The 24,662-nt window shown below is 36.9% G+C and overlaps 1 protein-coding gene across 1 annotated transcript in view; it reads left to right on the top strand.

Moving 5' to 3' along the window:
* Positions 1 to 24,662, top strand: part of RP1 (RP1 axonemal microtubule associated) — a gene marked incomplete at both ends in the record, with an annotated part of 184,872 nt that overhangs the window by 101,648 nt on the left and 58,562 nt on the right. Inside the window, 6 exons of the mRNA XM_082316016.1 lie at positions 2,206 to 2,375; positions 9,506 to 9,725; positions 11,065 to 11,219; positions 13,217 to 13,430; positions 14,799 to 14,989; positions 17,370 to 17,580. Of these exons, the coding sequence (XP_082172142.1) occupies positions 2,206 to 2,375; positions 9,506 to 9,725; positions 11,065 to 11,219; positions 13,217 to 13,430; positions 14,799 to 14,989; positions 17,370 to 17,580 (1,161 nt within the window). The remainder of the gene's footprint in view (positions 1 to 2,205; positions 2,376 to 9,505; positions 9,726 to 11,064; positions 11,220 to 13,216; positions 13,431 to 14,798; positions 14,990 to 17,369; positions 17,581 to 24,662) is intronic.

Genomic DNA, 24,662 nt, shown 5'->3' with positions numbered 1-24,662 from the left:
ATGACCTACTCAAGCCCAGCTATCTGATTTTCAGAACTTACTGAGGACTTCAGAATATCTTGAAAAGAGATATAGAAATCACTGAACGCAATAGGTATTTGGCATCAGTCTCCTGTCTGGTGTAGCCATCCTTACCACATAGGCATCTAAGTGAACATAATATTAGACAAAATATTTTTTTCTTATTCTGGCATGAACAGGTTAAATGAATGTGCTGAACTGACAGAAAATGCAGTCAGTCTGGGTTAACTCAGTTACCAAATTGTAGAAGCATTAAAAGTAAATGTAGGAGAACAAACAGGCACAGATGCTGAGGCCTTAAATCTGTTAACCACTGATTTATTTCCTGGAACACTCCCAACCGGTGTCTTAGCCTTTCTTCTGAAATAATAATTAAAAACACAATCATGGATATTAATTAAAATATATCACCTTGCCTGAAATACCTTCTCTAAACATGCTGCCTCTTTGAGCAAGGAACAGGCAGTTATGCATCTGTGCTTTCTCTTAACTTGGGGCTTGCTCTCTCCTGAAGCAGAGGGATATTACAGAGAGAAAAAAAAAACTCACCTGGGAAACACAGTGATGCAAAATTATCTTAATTTCCCCTCTGCTGTGTTCCTGGGACAGCCTTCAAAATGGGGCACTGTTGGAGAGGATAAGAGGTTTAGGGCTATGTTGGGAGTCTTTGTAAAAATTTGAATCTGCTCATAAACCCTCGGAGTGTTCAGGAACAGCAGAAGCTCAAATGATGCTTGATTTCACCAAGTGAAGGTACCCTGAAGGGTACCACATGCCAACCTGGCACAAGGAGATAAAATTCAAGGCTGGCACATATATCAAACAACAAAAGTTCCTCATTAGACAAAGTGTGGATCCTCCACGTACTACATCTGACTCATTTCTGGAAATGACCTCAAAAGAGAGTTCAGATGGAAGGATCCTTTCAGCTCGTGTGTTACTCAGCAGACTGACTGTGAGATGCGTATTTGCCTGCTGTTTTGTAGCTGAGCCCAGAAGAGTGAGGGAACAGTCAGATGTAATGCAGAAAAAGCTTCTATAACAAGGAAGAAACCAGAATTAGCTGAAGAAAACAATGTGAAAAAGAGGGGAAAAATCATAAATCAAGAAAAACAGATCAGGTTTTCACCCAATCTCCATCTCCAAGCAGGTGGAGGAAAACGAAAGGTATGAAAAAAGTGCATAGCACTGTAATAAAAAGAATCACATCCAATTTATTTCTGAATTAAACTATTCTAAATTTGTTTTATCAGCACATTGCATTGTAGGCTTACACAAAATCATGAAATAGTTCTCCTTTATATTAATCCGATTAGCAAATTATATTATCACAGTACTGGTCACGGTCTAAACATAGGCTTTTGATTTCCTTCCACTGTTAAGTTCCCTTTGCCGTGCAGGATCAAGTGTCTTTTCTAGAAATAATTCATTTGAATTCAGGGGAATATTCACATTCAAGCAGTTAAGTAACTTTCTAAGCGATACCGTCCATCTAAAACAGTATTTTTTCCACACCTGGAATGGTTTTCTGTAGCTTCGTGGTTGCATTCTGGACTTCAAATGTTATAAGTACAGGTCACCTACCAAAAAGAATCTCTGAAAGGCCCAAGCCATGAGCTGAGGTCAGTGCAAACACTTATTTGGAATTCCCTAAATTTTGGACTCAACCCTAATGAATATGATCTGAACTGACAAAGGAGCAGACTGAACATGACAAATTAGGTTAGAAAAATCTGAGAAAATAGGTTTAAGTTTCATTGTTTAACTAGTTGTGTATTAGCCAGCAGTTGTTACAAATGGATCACATACAGGTCTTTTAAAATGTTAGTTTTTGTTTTTCATGTTACATATGAACACTTTAAGAACGGAAATTTAATAAATTAATTACTGCAATTAAAGCAACTATTTTGTTATAAAGAATGCAAAAACCTCACCAAATATTCCTTTTCCTGTTTCCTTGGTGTTAATTTCTGCTTGCATATCCACTTCAACAGTTGTCTTATGTTTATCAAGTCTTATTTGTTATAATTATCTTCAAGAGAAGGAATGTCTATTGTTTGTCTATTTTTACAAAATGTGATGTAAGTTCATAGTAATCTTTACATTCTTTGTTGGGATAATTACAAAAACATCCATTACTCTCTGCCATTGATACTAAAAATGTGACATTTTTATTTTGTTTAGCACAACAGTGGAGAGCGCAGGTTAAAACAGATGGAGATTCTCCAGAGCCACAAGAGTGTAAAAGGACTGTTGTGATTTATGGCTCAAAGGGCAAAAGTGATGAGCTTCTGCTTTCTCCACAAACCCCAGGATATGTGTGCTTTCTACCCAGAGCAACAGACGAATTCATTGTAAGTCATAAATATACAGTACTACACAGAGCTTATCATGACATTCCTCTCTAGCCAAAAGATATATATATATAGATATAGATGTAGATATAGATATGGAATATTAGTTTGGTTGGTCCAAATGATGTATGTATTTACAAAGATGGAGTGATACAACTTTAGATCTTGGGTCATCTTTTGCTGGTAGTCCTGTTCTACTACAGACAGCTGCAGTGTTCTCTTTGAATTTTCAGTGCCTTCAACTGTATGTATCATGGAGAAAAATGGTCCCTTTTGTGTAATTTATTGCATTCAACAGCTCGTCTTGCATCTTTTCTAATTCTCTAAAGATTCCTGAGTTGCAGTTTATACAAAAGGCAATATACAACTATTTGAGAATGCAGAAGTTGAAGGATTGGACAATATTCCCAGAAGACATAAGTGGGCTTTTCTTTCCTTTATTTCGGTCTCCGTAAAGCAGTCTCCACTCTCCCCCAAAATAGTTCTGTCTCTCAGGCCAGCAGGCAGAGGATTTTTCTGGATAATCGTAAATCACAGGAGAATGCATTCACTCATATCAGTGTGATGAACCCTGAAGCAATAGCATATACATGGTCAGTATTACAATCAACCCTAACACAGTCATGACTACTTGTACACCTGACACGCATCCTGCTGCTTTGAGAGGATTCATCTGAGGCATCTTTTTAATGTTCAGATTCTGTCCTGACTTTCTAGGCTAAGTCACTGCAAATTCTGTTGATTGGCATGAAGTGCAGCTTCTAGCCAGTGAGATGAGAGAAATAGCTTGCAATTCAAGGCAGTTTTGTAAAGCTCAGAAATACTTTTCAATGGCTGCAATAAACATTCTGAAAACAATGGCAAAACTACATTTAGAAAATGTTGTCAAAGCTTCATCATAATGACATGATCCAGGCTGAATTTTTAATTTAAATAACAAGCTAAAGCAATTTAGGAACTTTACAGGGAGTAAATGAAAAGATAAATGGCACTTGTTAAAGACAAGAAAGCAGCTGCTTTATCAGAAAACAGGCAGGAAACACACTGAGCAACAAAAGGAGCTTCCTAAGCCATCGACATAAACTGAAGAGGTCAACAGAGGCAGAATCTATGCATGGAGCAACCACACCAGCTGGCTGAATTTTGGCAAGCGTCATTCCATAAAGCAGACCTCTGCTACATCCAACTTGTAATTTCCCAAACATCATGTATTCCTGGTTAAGATTGCCTAATTTCAGTGACTGAGCATCATGCTAGGAGAAATTAGTGTTCTCATGTGTCAGTCATGGTTGTCCCTCATAGTCTGCTATCCTAGGTACCATAGTACCATATCCATCATACTGGGCTTCCACTCCAATGGCTTTCTAAATGTTTGTTCATATTTTGGATTGGCTTTGGGTTAGTGCTTATATTTTCCCCTTAGCTATTTGTGTCCCTGTTTTTGTTGCTTCGTATGAAGAAGTTAATACTATTTGAGCATTGCTTACTGTGCATGAAACTTTCTCTTTGCCACATTGCTTACAGCATTTTACAGTTTTAGTGGCATTCTAAGGAAATCAGAATAGTGGGTCTGATATAAAGAGCATGTTGGGATTCACAAATATCTCCATAAATACCTTCATATCTTCTCTAGTTGGTTCAGCTAATAAATCCAGTTTCTTTTTACTCTCCCTTTCTTTGTTCTTACTAAGGCTATTCAGAAGAATGCAGCAGCTTTGCTCATGTTCTCCCACTGTAGCAGCAGGCTGGAGGCATGAGCATGATATCACAAGGAGGACAAGCTGTGAATTCAGCTTTCCAACAAGCAGGAGTAAATGAACTTTTAAACTCGCCCAAGATCCTGGTCCTAGACAAATGTCCTTTGTCATATAGTGCAGTAAAAAGAACAACAGGTTATGTGCTGTAAGCAGTTCGCATATTGTTTTGAAATAGCAAGCTTAATTTTGATCTCAGAGATACATTTATTACACACTGAGGACAGGAAGGCATGTGAATTCCTGATTTTCCAGGTGCTCTCACACAAATATATGCACAGATGTGTATCGTATTCAGAATGATTATTTGACCCAAAATGTTTCTGACCAACTCCTATGAAAGAACAGATGTAGTTTAATTGCATGTAGCAAGTGTAAAGAATAAATTGTTAAAAGAGATAAAATAGCAGTATGCTATCAGGTACAGTTGTTGGGTTTCAGTGGTCTCAGGCATTTGTAGTACAGTGGATGAGCTGTTTAAATAAGAATAAATTTAATTAGAACGCCTTAGTTCTAATAAATAAATTGAGAAATAGATGAATGTGTCAATGTTATTGAATCTGCTTGGAGTCCTGGCATGCTGTCTCCAATGAACAAACACACTGAAAAATAACTGGGAAAACGAAAGCAAACTGACAGTGCAGTAGTAGAATTTTTTTCCTTGATATTCCCATGATGATAGGAATCAATTGTTGATCTCATGTGGAATGAGTAAATTTGTAAATTATATATCTCTTTCTCCCAGTCGTCAATGTTTCTTGGTTACTTACAGAGTAAGCTTGTCAGAGCATGTCTTTGGAGAGTCCTAGTGTATCATGCACATTCTATTATCCAGAGAATCAAAAAATGCAAAGATACATCAACTGACAGATCATGGGATTGGGATCCCTAAAACTGCTCTCCAAAGCGCTAGCACAGGTAGTACGAAATGTGCAACAAAACTCTGCAAGTAGGACTGTTCATAAACACACAACAAATATGGAATGTATTTTGTGTTAAGGACTATGAGGGTGACAGAAAGTTTTAAATCACATAATGCAATACTCCATGTGTTTTCCACAGTCCAAAATGATGCTCCAAACAACAAGCAGCAGGATTTCTGGAGTTCCTGACAGAAAGCTGTTCAGCTGAATTTTAGGATACTTTGAACACACCCTTTTAACTAGAATCATTTATGCACCTTTTTTTTTTTCCCAACAGGGAAGTGATAAAGAATTTAATTTAAATGTGCACCCAAAAAGTAAATTTTACAAAGCTTTAATTACGTTAGGCATGATGTCTTTGGAGAAGCCCTGTGTGAGTCAAAAAGGAAAAGATTTAAAATATTGTGAAATCTCTAATCATCTTCATCAGTTACGTGTCTCTGAGAGCTTCAAAACCCCAGTGGCTTTGCCAGAGCATCCTCTTGATTATAAGAGCTATGCTCCTTCAATCATGTAATGGAAAAAATATTGTGTTGTTTAGTATATGACAAATCACATCTATCTCAGCTCAGATTTCAAGTACTGAATATTGCATAAAACTGTTCAGAAGAAATAAATGTGGAAAATATAATCATGAATAAAAAACAAGGTAAAGCGTCCTCTTGCAAACATTCTGCAAACTTAAAACCTGAATATTCCCTGGATATATACTTTGTGATGGATTATTTGTCTGTCTCTGCTTTGAAGGTCATGTGACATCAATTAATAGGCATTGATGGAGGGAAAAACCAATTATAGGATCAAAGATAGGATATCGTATTGCAAAGGGAAACTGATCGTATTAAATTGCTCAGAAAAGGATTGCAAGAATGATGTAATGGCAATGCTCTGTTAGAATGATGGAGCTGAACAGAAAGGCTAATAATGGTCAGAACTGGGGGGGGGGGGGGGGGAACAAACCCATGAAAAGGAGACAAATATCTAACACACTCAGCTGAAAATGGTGGTGTTCAATTCCACGGATCATAGACAGTATGATTGCTAGTGCTTCCTGGTTCAAAGGCAGTCATGGAATTAATTGAAATTGTGATTCTAGAAACAAAAAGGAAAATAGTGGCTTTTAAATAGTCTGTCCTGTATTCTGAAATTATTTTCCTATATATCTCGTGTGCATTTCCTACAAGGATTATAACACGTCTTTATGACAATTCAGAAGCCCAGAGAATTGCAAATCTGGGTAGCAGAAGACAAAGTAAAATGTGAGGTACAGCTTGCCCTGTCGTATAAAAATAACCAAGTTCTGTAATGTTGCAACTCCAAACCAGGGAGCTTTATGGAATAAGTCGTGCACGGCATTTAGAGTAGCTGTGTGATACAGTCATGAGGTCCATCTACAAGAAAGAAAATCTTCAGGCAGTAATTCTACAAGTCAGTAGTCTGGTTCTGAAAGAGAAGAAGCAATGATTTTTCTGCCTGTGAAGGAACTGTAGTTTAGATGGGTGAGAACCTGTGTGCTCTCCTCTGAATGAACCCAATTAATTCCTGTTAAGTTTAATAAGAGACGAATGCATATTTTAGGAGCATTAGACCACAATCTACCACAGCTAATGATATCCTTTGCAGCATACACAGCTTGAATGATAAAATCTTGACATGAAATTCTGCCCACCTCTTTCCCTTTTCATGGCACAATGGTGGAGACCAAGTCAGGAATCTGTAAGGATGTGGCAGATCCAAGAGGCATAAACCCCCTTACATGTGCGTCATAGTCTGGGACAGCCTTAAGTTCTGTATGCACAGTGGCATACAAACTGGCAGGTCAGGCTAGGCTTAGAGAGAGGACATGTCTGGTGCCCTCTTCTTCATGTGCAAACCTACTGCTGTGTGGCTGTTGTGGGTACTGTGGAGTTACAGTTCAGGAGCTGAGAGATTCCCTGCAACCTCAGGGCTGTTATACAGACAGTGGGAAGGATTTATTTCTTGGTCCTTAAAGAACAATGCCTTGAATCTTGAAATTTTGTAGGAGTGGCATGGCAACCACTTATAACACTTACCTGAAGAAATTCAGACTGGAAGGGATCTTTTAAGTCATCAAGTGCAATTCCTTCCTACCATAGGCCTCTTTTCGTAAGTTCTACATTGTAAGATCTTGCCAAGGGGATAGAGTGCACCCTCAGTAAGTTTGCAGATGACACCAAGTTGGGTGGGAGTGTTGGTGTGCTGGAGGGTAGGAAGGCTCTACAGAGGGATCTGGACAGGCTGGGTCGATGGGCTGAGGCCAACTGTATGAGGTTCAACAAGGCTCAGTGCTGGGTCCTGCGCTTCGGTCACGGCAACCCCAGGCAACGCTACAGGCTTGGGGAGGAGTGGCTGGAGAGCTGCCTGGCAGAAAAGGACCAGGCGGTGCTGGTCAACAGCCTGCTGAATATGAGCTGGCAGTGTGCCCAGGTGGCCAAGAAGGCCAATAGCATTCTGGTTTGTATCAGAAGTGTGGCCAGCAGGACCAGGGAGGTGATCGTCCCCCCGTACTCGGCATTGGTGAGGCCACACCTCGAGTACTGTGTTCAGTTTTGGGCCCCTCGCTACATGAAGGACATTGAGGTGCTGAAGTGTGACCAAAGAAGGGCAGTGAAGCTGTTGAAGGGTCTAGAGCACAAGTCCTACGAGGAGCGGCTGAGGGAGCTGGGGTTGTTTAGCCTGGAGAAGAGGAGGCTGAGGGGAGACCTTATTGCTCTCTACAACTACCTGAAAGGAGGTTGTAGTGAGGTGGGTGTTGGTCTCTTCTGCCAAGTAACAAGCGATAGGACAAAAGGAAATGGCCTCAATTAGTGTCAGGGGAGGTTTAGTTTGGATATTAGGAAAAATTTCTTCACTGAAAGGGTAATCAGGCACTGGAACAGGCTGCCCAGGAAGTGGTTGAGTCCCCATCCCTGGAGGTATTTAAGACATGTATATGTGATGTTTAGGGACATGGTTTAGCGGTGGACTTGGCAGTGCTAGGTTAATGGTTGGACTTGAAAAGGTCTTTTCCAACCTAAACGATTCAATGATTCTATGATAAACACCTCAACCTCCTGCAAAACGATTTTGGCAGGTTGCTTTTTTTTTCAATTAACTGTTCCTCTTCATACTCTGATGTTTTACTATTCCTTGTCTGCATAACAGTTATTAATGAGGGTGGCCAACTCTCTCCCAAAATGACAAAACTGTGCTTTTATATGGTTCCTCCCAAATAAGAAGAATAAGAATAAGAATAAGAGGTAGCTGATACTTCCCTACATGTATGTGTCCACTGTGCAAAGGCACATGAGCTAGCTTTAAGCAAGCTAGGTCAGCAGTGAAGGGCTGTTAAGTGGAGAGCTCTGTTGAGAAGCAGAATAAATTAATCTATTAGGAGCTCTGTACTCTGTCTGAGGAGCCAGTCTGCTGGTGATACTGCTGGTCCCAGAGCATGACCGTGTAAGACTAACTCCAGTTTCTTACTGTGATGCTACTGGGTGCACAAAGGATTTACTTCCTGGCAACAGTCACCAAAGCTTATGTTGCGACTGGTCTGGAAAAAAAAAGGCAATATGAGAGAAGAACAAGGCCGCTGGCAACATTTTCTGTTTTGATCGTTCTTGAAAAGAAAATTGTTACCTTTTCAAAATAATAGTTCTGTCTTGTTTCACTTGAAAATCACTTCCCCACCTGTCTTTCTTGCAGTTGCCCAGTGAAAGGCTGCAGCACTCCACTTCCTGGTGCAGTGGGTAATGTCATGCAGCTCATTAGCACTTGATGCACTTTGATCATCCCAGTTCCCACAGCCCTAGGTTGGATGGTTTAACCAGATCTGACAGAAGCCCACAATCAGCAACCGGATATTGAATTTACCATATGTAGTATGGGAACGAGGCTGTGTTCTACAGAGTTATTTCTTTAACATTCATGATTTACTTTTATGCAGAAATATCCCTTCTCTTTTCCAAAGAATTGTTTATAAAGTAATTTCATGTTCTAAATCCAATCATTTTGCAAGTGAGAATTTAGTTAAAACTTCCTAGGCTTATGGTAATTATCATTAATTTTAATACCTCACTTGACTGCTTGTATCAGAGCCTTGAATTGTAACTTAATGCTCCCTTATCCAATAGGGTTAAAGCTTTACATGTTACCTTTTGTCTAAAGAGCTTAAATGCACAGGTGTTTCTAATTTTAACCTTGACTCACCCTAACAGTAAAGTACCATGCTCACAAAACTAATAAAGGAACAGAGGAAAATAAGGCAGACAATCTCACCCATGATCACACCATGAAAAAGAGAAGGAATGATTCCCTCATCACACTTATCCCAGCCTCCGATTCAGCTTTTGCATTAGTTAATGTTAAGTTTAGGAATTCTACACTCTTTGGGAAAATCTCTGTAAGTGAGGCAGCCCTGACAGTATGCTCTTCCCCATGATATTTCTTGCAGGTTGAGACTGGAGATCTGGGAGATGTATACAAGATTCGGGTCAGCTGTGATGATGTGCCAGGCTTTGAGGGCTGGCATTTGAAGTCTTTTCACTTAGAAGACCTACATACAAAAAAAGAACTGAACTTTGACTGTAAGTGCTGGCTCGCTCTTAACAGAGAAGACAAGGAGCTGGTGAAAGAATTCCCTGCAGTTAATGAGGATGAGAAAACTTTACCAGGTAAAAACAGTGAGAAGATATAAACAATGTAAACTAACTTCTTAGAAAAGAAATCAATGATGTCACAGATATAATACAGCACTTTGTCTGAATTTGGTATCTTCAGCGACTCTATTGCAACTGTCTTCATATATGCACTGTGAAAATGCTGACCACTTAAGAAATTTTAATTTTCCAGTTAAGTCACATATTGGGTTTCACAGTTGCTAAATCTTCTGCATGATTGCAAGTGGGCAAAACTGAACAATGTGATTATAGTTTTTAAAGATAAAGCACATGTTCAAAACCATGGAAATGATTTGTAGGAAACTTACTATTGAATTACATAGAGTATAATAGCTTTAGTTACTAACATGAGTATCAGAAGTAATTCTCATTGCACAAAAAAGTTTATTTGTTTTTCCCTAAGGACTATTTTTTGACATGCTGAGAGTTTTAGAGTATATTCAGAGATGCACTTGGAATGTCAAGACCTATAGAAGTACATTTGTTCAGAAAAGTTCGCAGTTACACATGAGATAAAAGTAATTAGAGACATGACTGCTTTTCAAAACTAAAGTTCCAGAAGTTCTGGTCCCTGAATACCTCAAACCTGTTCACAGCCTTAAAAGAAACTATAGCATTACATTAGTTAAATCTTAGCAGGACTGTACATTAAAAATGACATTTGAAAAATTTTGGTTATTCTTTTTGTATGTATGTATGAGTATGAATACATATGCAATATAATAATCTTTCTCAGAAGAAAATCCAACCTGACTGTGTAGAAGTGCATTTATACAGGAGCACTACAGAGGCAAAAAGTTTGTAGTTCCTGTCATGCACCTTAAACTAATAAGTGCCTTTTGTAAATTTTTATACTTATATGTCATGTCATGCATCCAGATGCTATGCTACATGTCTCTGCTATTCGGATTTGCATAAACTTTACTTAATGTCTTATTCTTTGACCTGTGATAGTTATTATCTACTGCAAAGATAATTCAGTTTCTAACAGTCCCTGAACAAACTCAGATGAGGTTTTATTTTCCAGATCTTGCACAGTATAATAGAATTGGGAAGAATTAGTAGCTCTAGGCTGCATAAGTGTATATTGTCCAAGTCCAATTTCCTTCAAATTTCTATTGAAATTAATGGAAAGTCTTCACTGAGCTTAGCGTGAAGAGATCAGATCCATAAAGAGTATCCTGACTATTTCAGTACTGTGTAGCAGATTTTTTGGTAGCTACAAAAATAAAAACAAGCAGTAGTCTTACTAAATACTCTGTGTTGCTGTTTTCTTTTAAGTACCTCTTGTATTTAATCAGATTTATTTAAACTTTTTTTTTCTTTTTTACAGTCTGTAAGTATGTTGTCTCTGTACATATTGGTGACCGCTGGGGAGCAGAAACTTTTGCAAATGTTTATATCACTCTCTATGGCAAAAGAGGGGACACAGGTGTGAGGAAACTTCATACATCTTTAGCAAAAGGAAGAAAATTTCAAAGGAATAAGGTAATGACATAAAAAATGCTGTCTTACATGTGCAGGGGTTAGTACTGCCTTAAGCATCAATGCCTGCTCAGAATACATCTTGCTACAGATGGGCAAGAATTTGGAAACAGAGTTTATCCTCCAGATATTCACAGTAGACCAGTGCCAGTGTTATTTCCTTACTGTACAAGAACATCCGCGCATGATAATAAAGGCTCGACATGAGCACATAGAGAGCAGGTTGCTGGGGAGAACCTTTGTGATCATGCTTCTTACTCTTTTTGTTCCAAATATAGGACAGCACAGGTAGCAAAGAATTAAAAATTAGTGATTCGAAATAAGTTACAGAAATTGCTGTGAGACTTTTGCAATCAATGATGTTTCTGTAACCACAGTCCCACATGAAACACTAACTCAATGTCTAGTCAGTAAGTTTAGACAAGAGACAAAAATCCCACTTAGAGAAGAGAATGCACACAAGAGCAGTGTTTCTACATGACCAATAACAATAAAATTCTTCTCTTGTGTATTAGGCTTTCCTATGAGAGGTTCACTCACTGAACACTAAAGTTTGAAAAAGCTCACTACCAAGATGTACATGTCAAGAAGAGTCTTAGATTTCTGTGAAATTATTTCATTAGACAATTACCACAGCACTTAGCAGGGTATAAGTGGAATCAGTAACAAACTGAGAGAATTTCTAAATTTCATTTCTGCGTATATCTCAGGGCTATGCCTATATACAGAATGTACTCTACAATAATTATTTTAATTTACCTTCATGCACAAATTTATTTCCTAAAGTGTCTTAATTAAAAAATTTAATGATTTCTGCTTACAGTCTGGTTGTTGGGTCCTGACTATTGTTAGAAAAAAAAAATCAATATTTTTGTCATATGAAAGTACTTTTAATACTAGTAGCAGAAAATCTACTTCTCCAATATTTTTATTTAAAAAGTATCAGGGACAACACATAGGACTTTGGCAAGTACTACATTTTTTAGAGATCGGTTTGCTAATATCTTCTTTTTTAATTGTCCTGACATCTGGTTTAGTAAGATTAATGTTTTATTGGGATCATGGTGTTAATTATAATCCTAGGCATTGCTGTTTAAACTCCAGTTGTTCAGAACCTTGTCGACCTTTATAAGCTACCATCAGGTCCATCTGGCCCTAGGCTGGGCCACATACAGAACACCTGGCTTTCTTACCAAATAAGCAAGAATTTAGTAGGGCATATAATTTCTTTCTTTGCATTTCACGTTTTTCCTTATCTTGTTGTTTTTGTTGTCCCTGTTCTCATCCACTGATGCCTGTGTTTTCTTCTCTTTTTTTCTTACTCAGCCTTCTCCATTCTGCTTCCTTTCCCATCTCTCATCTTTTGCTCAAATTGTTCTCTACCTTCATCTTAACTTCCTCCCTTCTATTGCTTACTCTTTTCTCCATTTGCTGTTCCCATAATAATTTTCATTTTGCAAGAAAAACAAAAAGAGAGGCTTTTCTGATTATTGGAGAAGAATTTAGAAGCTATCTTGGAGTAAACACACTCTTTTTAGATTTCTAACTTTTCTTTAGGACTATTACTATAAATCTAGGTTTGTATGATAAATTTTAGAAACTAGAACTAGACTATTACTATATATCTAGGTTTGTATGATAAATTTTAGAAACTATAAGTACTCCGAAAGATAGAAATTTGATTGGAAGCAAAATCTTGTCATAACTGTTTGACTGTCAGAACGTTGAGGTATATGCATTTTATTGTAATATGAAATGATCCATATTGTCCAGAGGTCAAATGAAGTTACAATGCATCATTAATGATGAATGTGGGATTCAGCGTCAGGTATAATCAGTGTGTGCTTTCTTAGATTCAGAGGGGAGATGTTATGTTAAATATTACAAAAAAACAGACACAAATTTTAAATCCTCAGCTGAATTCAGGACTACATTTTCCCTGAAGTTCAAGCATATTCGGGTCCAAACTCTGTTCTATTAAGTATTTCCCTTTTCTGCAGGTGGATTCATTTTTGGTAGAAGCTGTTTCTCTGAGTCATTTGCAAAAAGTGGTCATAGGACATGATGGAGAAGGCTACGGCGCTGGGATGTACCTCAAGATGGTAACAGTAAAGGAATCACAAAACTCAGACGAAGAATGGGTCTTCCCATGGTGGAACTGGCTTGATACTCATCTAGGGTTATGTGAGACTGTTTGTGAGATTGTGACAGTTGGTAAGCTCTTCTGCAAAACTGGCCTGCCTGTTTTTATATATATATTTCTTTCTTTCTTTCTTTTTTTTTTTTTTTTTTAATTTGGCTACAGCTCTTTCAGATCTCTATAATATCTTTCTTTTATTGAAAATGTGAATTTTCAGATTCATCTTACTATTATAGCAAAACCACATCTGGTAAGGTCAAAGTTAATAAAATTCCATCCTGTCAACATGTTGTGTATGGAACAGTCACCTTCCAAATTAAATTTAGGACATTGCAATGAGAGATTTAAAGCAGTTTGAGATGTGTACCTTATGGGAATAAATAGCTTAAGTTTTATGCACTACGTTCAGGTTGCTTAGGATCTCATTTGAAATCCAGAGAAAAGTTAGTTTAGTGAAATGGGTCTAGTCTTTACCTGTGGTATTATCCACAGGACTAAGCAGCAGTTGTGGTATGCTCAGTTTCTGCTCATTTCAAGCCTACTATGCCACAAGGTGTGCAAATCTAAACCTGGATGTATTTGACAAAAGGACACTTACAGAAGGACCTTTGGTCATTTAGAACGAGTAGAAAAGATTCCTTCCTTCAATCCTGTGAAAACAATTCCATGTAAGGTAAATGAGCTACAAAAATTTGCCCAGAGGGAGTAAGACAGCTTAAAAACATAAGGTGCCCATGACAGATATACAAGTATTCAGTTGCATGTTTTTCTGAGTTGTAGAAAGTACATTTTACTGAGCTGTTCCTTTCCATTAAATCATTTTCATTTCCTACAGAATAGTTAAAACGGAATGAAAATTAAGGATAACAGCAATTAATGAAGAAAAAGAGAGGGAGATAGTAATATTGATCTTCTTCTGAAGATCTGGCAAATATTTTTGTGTGTTTAGTATAGGTTTACCTGTCAGCCTTGCACTATTATAGCACGTTATATTGCTAGGTAAGATCTAGTTACAAGTGGAGTTCATTGGTATTATTCATTTTGCATTAGGTGCCTACTTGCTACAGATGGCTAGTGCTTCTAAATGATAAAGTGTTTTTAGTAACATTGATTGCTTTTTTAAGAACAATTAATTAGACCTCTAAAAGGTGACTGAATGTTCTCTTAGTAATTACTTCTAAACATGACAAGGAAAATACCTTAGCATCAAGAAAATACCTCTGAAACTAAATTTTAAACACAGAAAGAACATTAGGCTGTTAAATTCTTGGCAAAAAATATAATAAAAGTATTGATGTGTTATTCTTGGTGAACTGTTGCTATAGATACAACATAACCTGCAAATAGAGCTTGTTTGTGTACCGTAAAGGCTACGATCCTGTTATATTATGCCATTCTCTCATGCTGTCATCTTTCCTCCTTCTCTTTGATCATTTTTAAAGGTAGAAGATTGATTTCTAGTCCTAAACTGCCTGAAATCAACATGAAGTCATTAGGTCTCTGGATAATGGACATCACTGGATCTGACTTGAGCAACGAAGAGGATCCAATATGCCTTTCTTTTATTTTCTACGGCAACCTGAGTCGCAAAAAGTTGCCACTTCAAGTTACAGGAAAAGCAATTCAGATCAAAGTACTTCAACCTTTCGCTATTGAAAGAAAAGCCTAAGAATCATGTAGCTGATAACCCACTTAATTCTGAGATAAATAGTTTCTTTAAACTAAACTACCAAATTGATTTTTAAGTCCTCTGTGTAGTTTGGCACAGGTCATCATTTTTGTTTGTAGGTATTAACACTGTCACTTGAACAATGGTTTTTGAATGAGCAGATTCTCCCAAAGTCTCATACTGAGAATGCTTAAATGAGCGAATTGGTCCCTTGGTGCACATCACAGTATATACCGCACTGCAGGTACTGATTTACAGGTTTTGTTGATCTCACAAAAGTAAGTAATTTGTAAACATACAATATACCATGGGATACTATAGAGCTTTCAGGGCCGATGATGGAGAAGGAAGAATCATAAATGAGATGAAACTTACAGAAAGTTCATTTTTCTCTTTCATGTAATTTATTCATACCTGCCACCATGTTTCCCTGTGCTAACTGCCCTTTCTTGCATGGTTTCTCTCTTTTTTTTGTTTTTTGCCTGTCATTATCACTTTCTTTTTCCTCTTGATCAGCTCCTTTTTACCCACAAGTTTTCTCCTTTATTCAGTTCTTCTGCCCTTCCATCGTTTGTCTTCACTTCCTCCTATTATCCATTAACTGAAATATTAACAAGCATCGGAGGTCCACTCTCACTGAACTATAGACTGCTTCTTTTCCCAATGCTTTTGCTTCTCTCTTGTAGCTATAATTCCTTCCCAATGCCAACACTGTGTTACTCTTATGCTTTTCTGGTTTTGCTCTCCATGAAAGACCAGTTCAGTAGAATTTGGAACTGACCTGAAGGTAAACGTTGCAGACACCTCCTCTAGCTCAGGAGATCCCTGAGCCACAAAGTGCTGGAAGTTAGGATAATATTCAAAGGAAGTGTGACTACTTCGTCTCCTGTTCTTGTACTGCTTGTTCCATTCTTCTGTTGTCTTTTGTGGGTTTTGAGGAAATGGTTGATCCCTGTGAAAAAACCGGAATGTTTAACCTTGATTGGTTCCTCGGCCTTTGTTTTAACGTTGATCAGTTCATCCTGCAGCTGCAGAAACAAATGTAAGGCAGGACTGAAGGAATGGGAGCAAGTGGGCAGACAGGCAAGTGGGAACTTCACCAGCCAGCTTTCAATCAGAGAAATATGTCCATGAAGCCACATCCTGAAAGATGTTTCTTCAGGATTGACTGCTGGAACTGTGGAAGCAGGTAGCAAGAGAAAATCAGGAATAAAAAAAAGGGGGTGAAGAGAGCCCTGGCAAAAAAGCCCAAAGAGTGAGTGAAAATATGTTACTTTTCATTTTGGGGTTCATCAGAAAGCAGCCTTGGAGTTGTGAATGAAGAAACTGTTTCCTGGTTCTCCTTCCTACTAGTCAGGTAAATTGAAGTTTATGATTGAGCTAAAGAAATAATTGGCTGTTTTTTGATGTTCCTCTTCTCTTTAACGAAAGAGGACCTAAGCAGACTAGCCTAGGCCACAAACATGATCCAAAATGAGGAGTACCCAGAAGGTTTTCCCAAGTTATTTCCAAGAACCTCTGATAAATGTAAAGAAATCATATGAAACTACAAGTGCCCTGTCAGAAGAAAGGCTGAAGTCACATCTCATGCATTTCTACTAGCTAGGCAATATTTGAAATGAAAGAGCAGGGGAAAGAATATGAGGAGTAGAGAATAGGAAGAGGAAAAGACAACTTCTGTTTTCTCCCTTCTTTTTCCCTTACAGGGAAAAATTATTGGTTTAAAAACAATAATTATAGTTATCCAAGGCCTCCTCTACGTTAACTTACTCAAGCAACGGTACATCATAGAGATGCTGTACTATGCCCAGTAAACTAGAAGATTTTTTTCTCAGGCATGAATGCAAGAAAAGGAAGATTTTAATGGACAGCTTCTATATGAAAACATTATGTAGGGTGAAGATGGAGGATCTCTTGGATGTTTCCTCAAAATCGGATTAATTCTCCTTCAAATTTATAGTTAATTGCACCATTTTTATATTACAAGTTGTAAGAAATATTTCTAATAGTGTGCAAAATTTTTAGGATTGACTAAAGCTTCTGTTCTGATTCCTACTGAATCAGTGTAATATATATGAACGCTGTACTTTGTTCTGTGTACAAATTTCAGAAATGACTGCCATCACTGGTTCCCTGATATCAAACCTCAAGCATTCCATCCCGTCATTCACATTACTAAATCAATTTTGTATTGATTAGAAAGGGGAAAAATAGTAGCAGTTATAAATCTGCCCCAATTCTTTAACTACTGAAGTTTGTTCAATTGTTGCATACAGCTGTCAACTACATTTGATCTGGCACAATTAGAATGAGATCCATTAATCTTCTCTTTTTCCTCACACAGGATGAACTGGCAGATATTGGCTCAATATACAAAGTTCAGGTAACTGGCCCACATAGCAAGCTAAAACAGCCGTGGCACTTAGATTTACTGCATATGAAGCACACAGGCACAAAGGAAGAGATGTATTTAGCTTTTGACTGCTGGTTCAACCCTAATGAAGACAAATGTGTAGAACTGCCAGCTCTCTATGCAGATCAGGAGCCTTTGCCTGGTAAGCTAAGTCCTTTTTTGTTACTGGGGTCAGGATCTGTCACTGAAATACCAGTATATCTTTTGGGCCTAAAATACTGTGTGAGGATTTCCACAAGAATTTGATATTAAGAAATATGATAGTTTTGCACATGCATTTATCACAAAAGAAAGCTGAGAAAACAGAAATCATTGGTATCAGGATTATGACAGATGCTATAACTGCTGACACCAAACATAGGATTTGGCTTCTTTCATGTTAGATGATGTTCCAGTTTTAGCTCTTGATTTTTTATTATCTCTTCAAATTAACGCTATGTCAGCTGAAGATGTGTACAAAATATCATCTACTGTGTGATATTACCTGAATGTATTCACTGAGAAATGTATGTGACCTAGAAACATAGTAAATTTTTTAAGAATGAAAGAATTGCAAAGACCCCCCCACAAAACAGAGATAGATTTTTTTAAAATGTGTTACAACTAGCCAACAGAGAGATATCCAAGAATTTCAGTTGCACTAGTGTTTTATTGATGTTGATGAGGAATTTATAGCACAGCAAGTAATGTTCCACAAAAATATATACTCAGTTGCATGTTTCTCTGCTGTTAGTAAGACATGTAAGTTGTATGATGCCAGAGAGAGAATGAAGTGATTTCTCCCAGCCCCCCAGGAATATAGAGAGGAACAACAAATTGCATACAGATAGCTTGATCACTAGCTATTTAAGAACAGACTTCCCATCTGTCCAGCTCATTAGAATAAAGAGGATTGATGGGGATAGTAAAGATCATATATTGAAGCTTTTAGTGACAGTTAAGAGGTTTATTGCTAGAAGCTATAGTACAAAGAATGTTCTGCTTAAACAGAAACTAATAGAAAAAGACGGAAGTGGCCCAGAAAAAGGAATAAAATATTCCATGTGAACTTTTGCACATATTCTCTAAGGAGATTTTCCTAAATATTTCATCCCATTTAAAGTTGAAACTTGAACAAATAAAACGCTGAAAACCTTTTAAATTTCTGGTTTTGTGTGGGTTTGCATAATTTTAAACAATTAGTAGCCTTGTATTCATTTACTGAAAAAAATTTATTGTTTTAGGATTTTGATCTGTCAGATTCAAAATAACATTGGATGTTGGAAGTAATATATGCAGGGTGTACAGTGCTGAATATAGTAAATCTAGAGCTTGTTAAAAAGCCCTATTTCCCCAATTTATCTATGAATGATTGGGGAAAACTGTAAGTATTGGTAATTATTTTCAGAACTCAAAATTTTTAAATGCTTGACTACACATAAAAACTCCAGAAATTCAAACAAAAAAAAATTTCTAGAGTGCACTCCTCAAAGCCTCTATTATGCTAAGAACCAAATGGAGATATTCTCAGACAACATTATCTTGATTTGTAAAGCAATTCAGTTTTGAGGTATATTAGAAAGTTAATGTGTTTTTCTTGGAAAATTTACAGGAAAAAGATGTGTATATACTCTCCCTCAAAAATTATTGCATAGATGGGTAGTATCCACTAACCTAGGAATTTTCTTACAAACCATGTTGCGGTGATCTACAACTGGAAGTGTTAATATCAGTTTTATTCTTCGTAGCTCCAATACTAATTCAGTCTAAAATTTCTGTTAGCTTCTTCCTTGTATTCCAGTTTGATTACTAGAGAAAAAAAAAAATCATTTTTATGTGTTTGCTCTCATTATTTCTTTGAAAGAGACATCCATTTATGGAGATGTCTTTAATGAATGTCTTGATAGAATAAATTACAATAAAGACAAAAGAACAATTTTGAACTATATCAGTCGTTGCTATCCCCAGACAAAGCAAACAACAGATATATAACTTTATAGGAAACAAAGTAAATGCTAACAACTAAGCATCCAAATAAACAATAACCTTTATCAGTAATGTCAGTTGTGTGGTTGTAATGAAGGCTGTACTAATATAATTACTTCTATTCTAAACTAAGTGATTCCATGAGATTTAGCAAGGCAAAAATACATATCTATGCTAATTTGGAATCTTCAGGAAAATTGCAATTCCTTTGTTAAAAGCAGTGGCCACTCACAATTTGTTCCTGCATCTACAAACACATTTGTTCCATGTTTTTTCACCTCTTTCTGAGCTCTAATGTAACCTCTGTCCATGTCTCCTGCATATCCCACCTCATCTGTTGGGGCATGAGGATGATTTTTCATGCCCAAGAAATCCCATCACGTTTATCAGCTATCATTGAATCTATTCATAATAATTAAAAACAAACAAATGAAAAAAAATAAGCAAAATTTAAATGTGAATGTCTGAAATTGCTTTTTCTTCTATCTGTAGAAATATTTCTTCTTAAATGTGAGTGCCAAGTCCGGACTATAGGTAACTCCCCAGATACAATATTATTAAAACAACAAGGTCAAACGATTCTATTGCATAATTTCATTAGGTTCTGTGGGATTATCTCAGAGCTGAATTTGTATTCTGGATATTAGTAGTATCACAAAAGAAAATTTTTTTAATTTCTTTTCTTTAGTCTGTCCATCCTAGTGTTTATATGCACATTATTTTAGTTTATCTGTATCATGGGCCGAATTATTTATCATGCACATTTTTGGACTTCAGATTAAAAGGCATTGATTAAATTTTTTTAATGAATTCTGTGATAATTCTGTGATAATTTTGTGCAGGACATTGATGTGCATATTAACACACTGGGACAAAGGCATTGCACACAATAATGATTAACATTTTAGAAATTCTTGCTGTTAGATTCCATATTTCTTGGTGATTTCTAGACAATTTCTTGATGATTTTTAGAATACCATTATTTGTGGCTGCAGTTGAAGGCATGCACCAGGAGTTATATAGCGATAGGAGCTGTTTGAAGCTACAGTAAGAACTTTGCAATACGTAGCTGCCAAAGTAACTATTGAAGATCAGCATTACCTTCTCTTTACTAAAGGATTTTTAACACCAGTTGTGAACTGGCCTCTTCTGGCTGACATTAGGCTCCAGTGACACAAATAAAGTGTTTTTGTCTGGAGTCTACTGACATCCTGCTCCTCCTCCCTGCCTCAGTCAAGTTGGTTAACATAAGAACTTGAAGGGTTTAAGTGCTTAACGTCTATAGTAAGAAACAACTGTATTAATAAACATATTGATCTTTATTAAAAATCACCCAACTTTATGTTTTTATAGTTAATAGATAAAGTATAACATTTCCACTGCTTTGTTAATCACAAATAAATCATTATTATGTAGTAGTGTACCATGATGTGTTCAAGCATGGAGAAGTAGTTGCTCACTACATGATAGTTAACCCTTCCAGATATAATTCAGTTCAGAAGTTCATATTTAACAAATAATTCCTTTTTCATTAAAGTTAATGGTAAGTATCATGTTATCTTCCAAATGAAAGTAGTTTAGAGATGCTTCAGCTAATGTAGTCTTTTGACTTATTAGGGTTATTAGCTGAGGCATGGAATCAAACTGGCATGAAACAGACTGGCTTAGGCGCAGAGTTGGTGAAGTGAATCATGCTGTTCTGCTTACATTTACTGATTCAAATTTGTGCTCACTCAGGCATCTTTCTACCACACTCTGTTGTGTAGGTTAGGTGAACTCTGTACTTTTGACTAGATTAATAAAATCAGATATTCAACTGGCATAAACTGATTTGCTCCACTGTCTTGAGCATATCAGCTGTGTGGCTGTATCAACTGAGGATCTTGTCCCGAACCTTTAATTTCACAGAAAGGGGGATTTTAATTTTTTGGGACTTATGTGATAAGTTAGCAAGGTTAGGCATCAAATTTAGTTTTCCACATGTTTTTGCCATAGAACCAAATGAACATTTAAAAAATATCCCTGCCTACTCTACTCATCTTTGATTCTTAGTTGCCTAACATTCATTTAAAAACAGAACTGATTCAATGGGGAATTATGACAATAATCTCTGGAATATCCATTCCCCCTATTGCCTTTTTCTATTTATTTTACTATTTTGTAGAGTAGAAATTTTGCAGAAGCCTATGAAAAAAGCAGTCCCTGTCAGCTATATTCAACAGCTCTGAAATAGAGCAACCTACCCTACTCCATTTGCATTCTCATCCCTACCATCTTATCTTTCCATGGAGAACCTGACAATCTACAGAGGAAAGCAGTAACAGAAAAGGTCTTGAGAGCTCCAACAGGAGAAGAGGAGTTCATTTGATAGTTCATTTCCTCCCTGACAGCTTTTCTTACTGTTTCCCCCGCCGCTGGAAAAATTACCTGCATTGCCTGATTTCATTACAAAGCTAAAATCACAATGGTGTAAAAGTTTTAACTATACCTCTGACAGTCAGAAAGAATGTGATTGTATCATGTAAACTGTTCGCCCTTGAAAGGCTATTGAGAGTTCTGTCGGCAAATGTTACTGAATTATCATAATAAATTATATCTGTATACATAGTACATAGTAAATTCAATAACAAGAAAAAAAAGGCAAATTCAAAGCAACACCTTCTGGCTTATCTTTAATTCATGGGTTATTTTCCCCTTTTTTAATGAGCATTAGGTGATCACTTTCAGTTTCACACTATATTAGCTTATATCTAAACCAGAGCTTTTATAAATAGGATTGAGAAGAGACAAAGAATGGCAAGGTTGAATAGAACATCTTATTTTAGTAGATTTTTGTTGTTGGGGTATGTTTTTCATCTGGTAGTGAGAATGGTCCCAAACTCACCCTAAGAACTTTTACCCTATTTCCCAGCATCTCTTTTGTGTTATGCCTGCCTTCGTAGGGGTTACTTTGTATATTTTTGTTTCACTTCTATAGTGGAAGTCCTTTCTCTGATCCAAAACCTTTAAAAAGTAATGGGAAATACTTGCTGTGACTACACTAAGCTTTAAATTATGCATCGATAGATTCAGCAGATTCAGCTGAAAATACTGACTCAGCAAAAACATTAGATATGTTTCTAATTTTCAGTGTGTATCTCATTTGAATACTACTTGTGTGATTAGAGCTAAGCTCGTGATTAAGTATATCAATGATTCTGGACAAAAGCAGTAAAGATAATTGTGAGTGCTGTGATTTCTAATCCATCCTACATGAGTGATCAAATCTGTGGACCAAACTCTTCTGATCTTATTCACACAAGTAGCCTTTTGATGTCAATGAATCTGCTTATATGACCCAGGTATACAGACAAGGCAACACTCTAGATGAATGACACACAGTCTTACCTTCATATCCTAACTCCTCTAAAAGCAAAAATGTCGTTGGCTAAATGCCAAAGAGCCACCTGGACAGCTCATCTACTTTCGACTATCTGGATCTGCAGCAAGAGCAAGTCTGTGTCGCTACACTGACTTTAATGCAGCTATGTTGTCTTTCACCTGGCAGTGTATATTTGACTGCCTCGAAAAAATGAATGAGATACTTTAGGGCCCCAGTCTAGGGAAACTCTTGGTTTACTTCTTATCATCAAACTTGAGCAATGCTGTCAATTACAAGTACTTTCCCAGCTCTTGGTTTAAATGATTTAAAAAAAAAAAAAATCCCAGGGGAAGTCCCTGAAGTAAAGTAAATAGTGCTGCAGTGAAATAAAGTTACTTTTCAGAAAACAAGTTTTCTCAGATGTCATCCCTCTGTAGTAGAAGATGAAGAGAAACAAAGACATTCCAGAAGTTTATTGCAATGAGCACACCTTTATTAGCAGCCTGATATAGCCCTTCTTATTTAATGAATCCCTTTCGGTATTAATTTTTAAATCAGTATGCAAACCCTCCCTTTAGGACCCTTGTTCCAGTGATGTGACCTTTTTATTTTAGACATATAAAGAAATAGCTATATAAGATGTCAAAATATTTGAATTCAGGCCTCTTATTATAACACTTAATATGAATAGCATCAATTTGTGAAAAGAGCTGTAAGAAAAATTTAAAAATAAATATCCTCAGAACACTTTTTTTTTTCCTCCCTGTTTTCCTATCACCTACGCATGAAAATAAATGACAGCCTTAGCTTCTGGATTCTAGCAATCATTCTCAAACCTACCAGAAATTTCTCATAATTATATCTTTTTAAAGGATGTACAGTTTGGCTAAATTGGGCCGTTTCTATGTTGGAATAAATTTGATTCAAGAAGCAAACTGTACTGAAAATATCAGATGTTTCCAAGATCTATACTCAGATATTTGTGTATGCTGTGATGTATTTTAGACTGAAATATGTATTTCAGACTTGAATAACGTGTATTTCAGTGCTGTCTGGCTGTATCGTTAATTGTGAGACTGAAAGTGCTTCTTAGTTGCTCTAAATGGTTTAAAGCACCATTTCTCTTCTTTGCACACACGTGTTTCCTGGGAAAGTGGACATTGTACAGCCAGCCAGGTCCCTGGTAGGAATAAGTGGCAGAGTGAGGCTGGAAGACTTTCTCCAGCACATAACTGTCACGTAGTCTAGATGTTGTCTATATCTGCTTCACTGCGCCAGTGATGAAGGCTGTGGGAGCTGGGGCTGAATAGTTTGAAGTAGTCAAAGATAGCTCAGTACCTGTAAAATGTTGGATTTTAAGGGTGCTCATTCCTTAAAAAAAAAATTAGTCTTGAAGCTTCTGACAAAAAACTTCAAGATATAATACATGCATTCTTGAATATATTCTTGGTACGTGTGCATTGTTATTACTCACATCCCAAATATGACTTTGCATTTTACAGTGGATAAAAATGGTTTCCTCCTTCTGAAAAATATTAGAAAGCTGCGTTTTACAAACCTGTGTTGCTACAAGATAATAGCTTTTTTTCTTAGGCCGAAGTAATGATGCTTGTGGTTGGAAGCAGGGGAACAGTAAGACCATCTAAGTTTAGACTCCTAACTTTTAGTGTCTATCCCCAGAATATATGGGAACCCATCGTAAATGTTTGCTACTGCACTTGCCTTTCCCTGCTGACTACGTAAGGATCATATTCCTAATATAGCTACCAAAGTTAGATTCGTGAAGTGACAGCACCAGCATTATACAAATGAGCACAGATTTATTATTGTAATCTGAGTAAGAGCAGACTTACAACACTAGGGGGGGAAAAAACAACCCCTCAAAAAACCTCCTTCTT

This window comes from Platalea leucorodia, assembly GCF_965183815.1.
Source record: "Platalea leucorodia genome assembly, chromosome: 1".
In the NCBI taxonomy this organism is placed as follows: domain Eukaryota; kingdom Metazoa; phylum Chordata; class Aves; order Pelecaniformes; family Threskiornithidae; genus Platalea; species Platalea leucorodia.
This window is presented reverse-complemented; position numbering and strand designations above follow the sequence as displayed.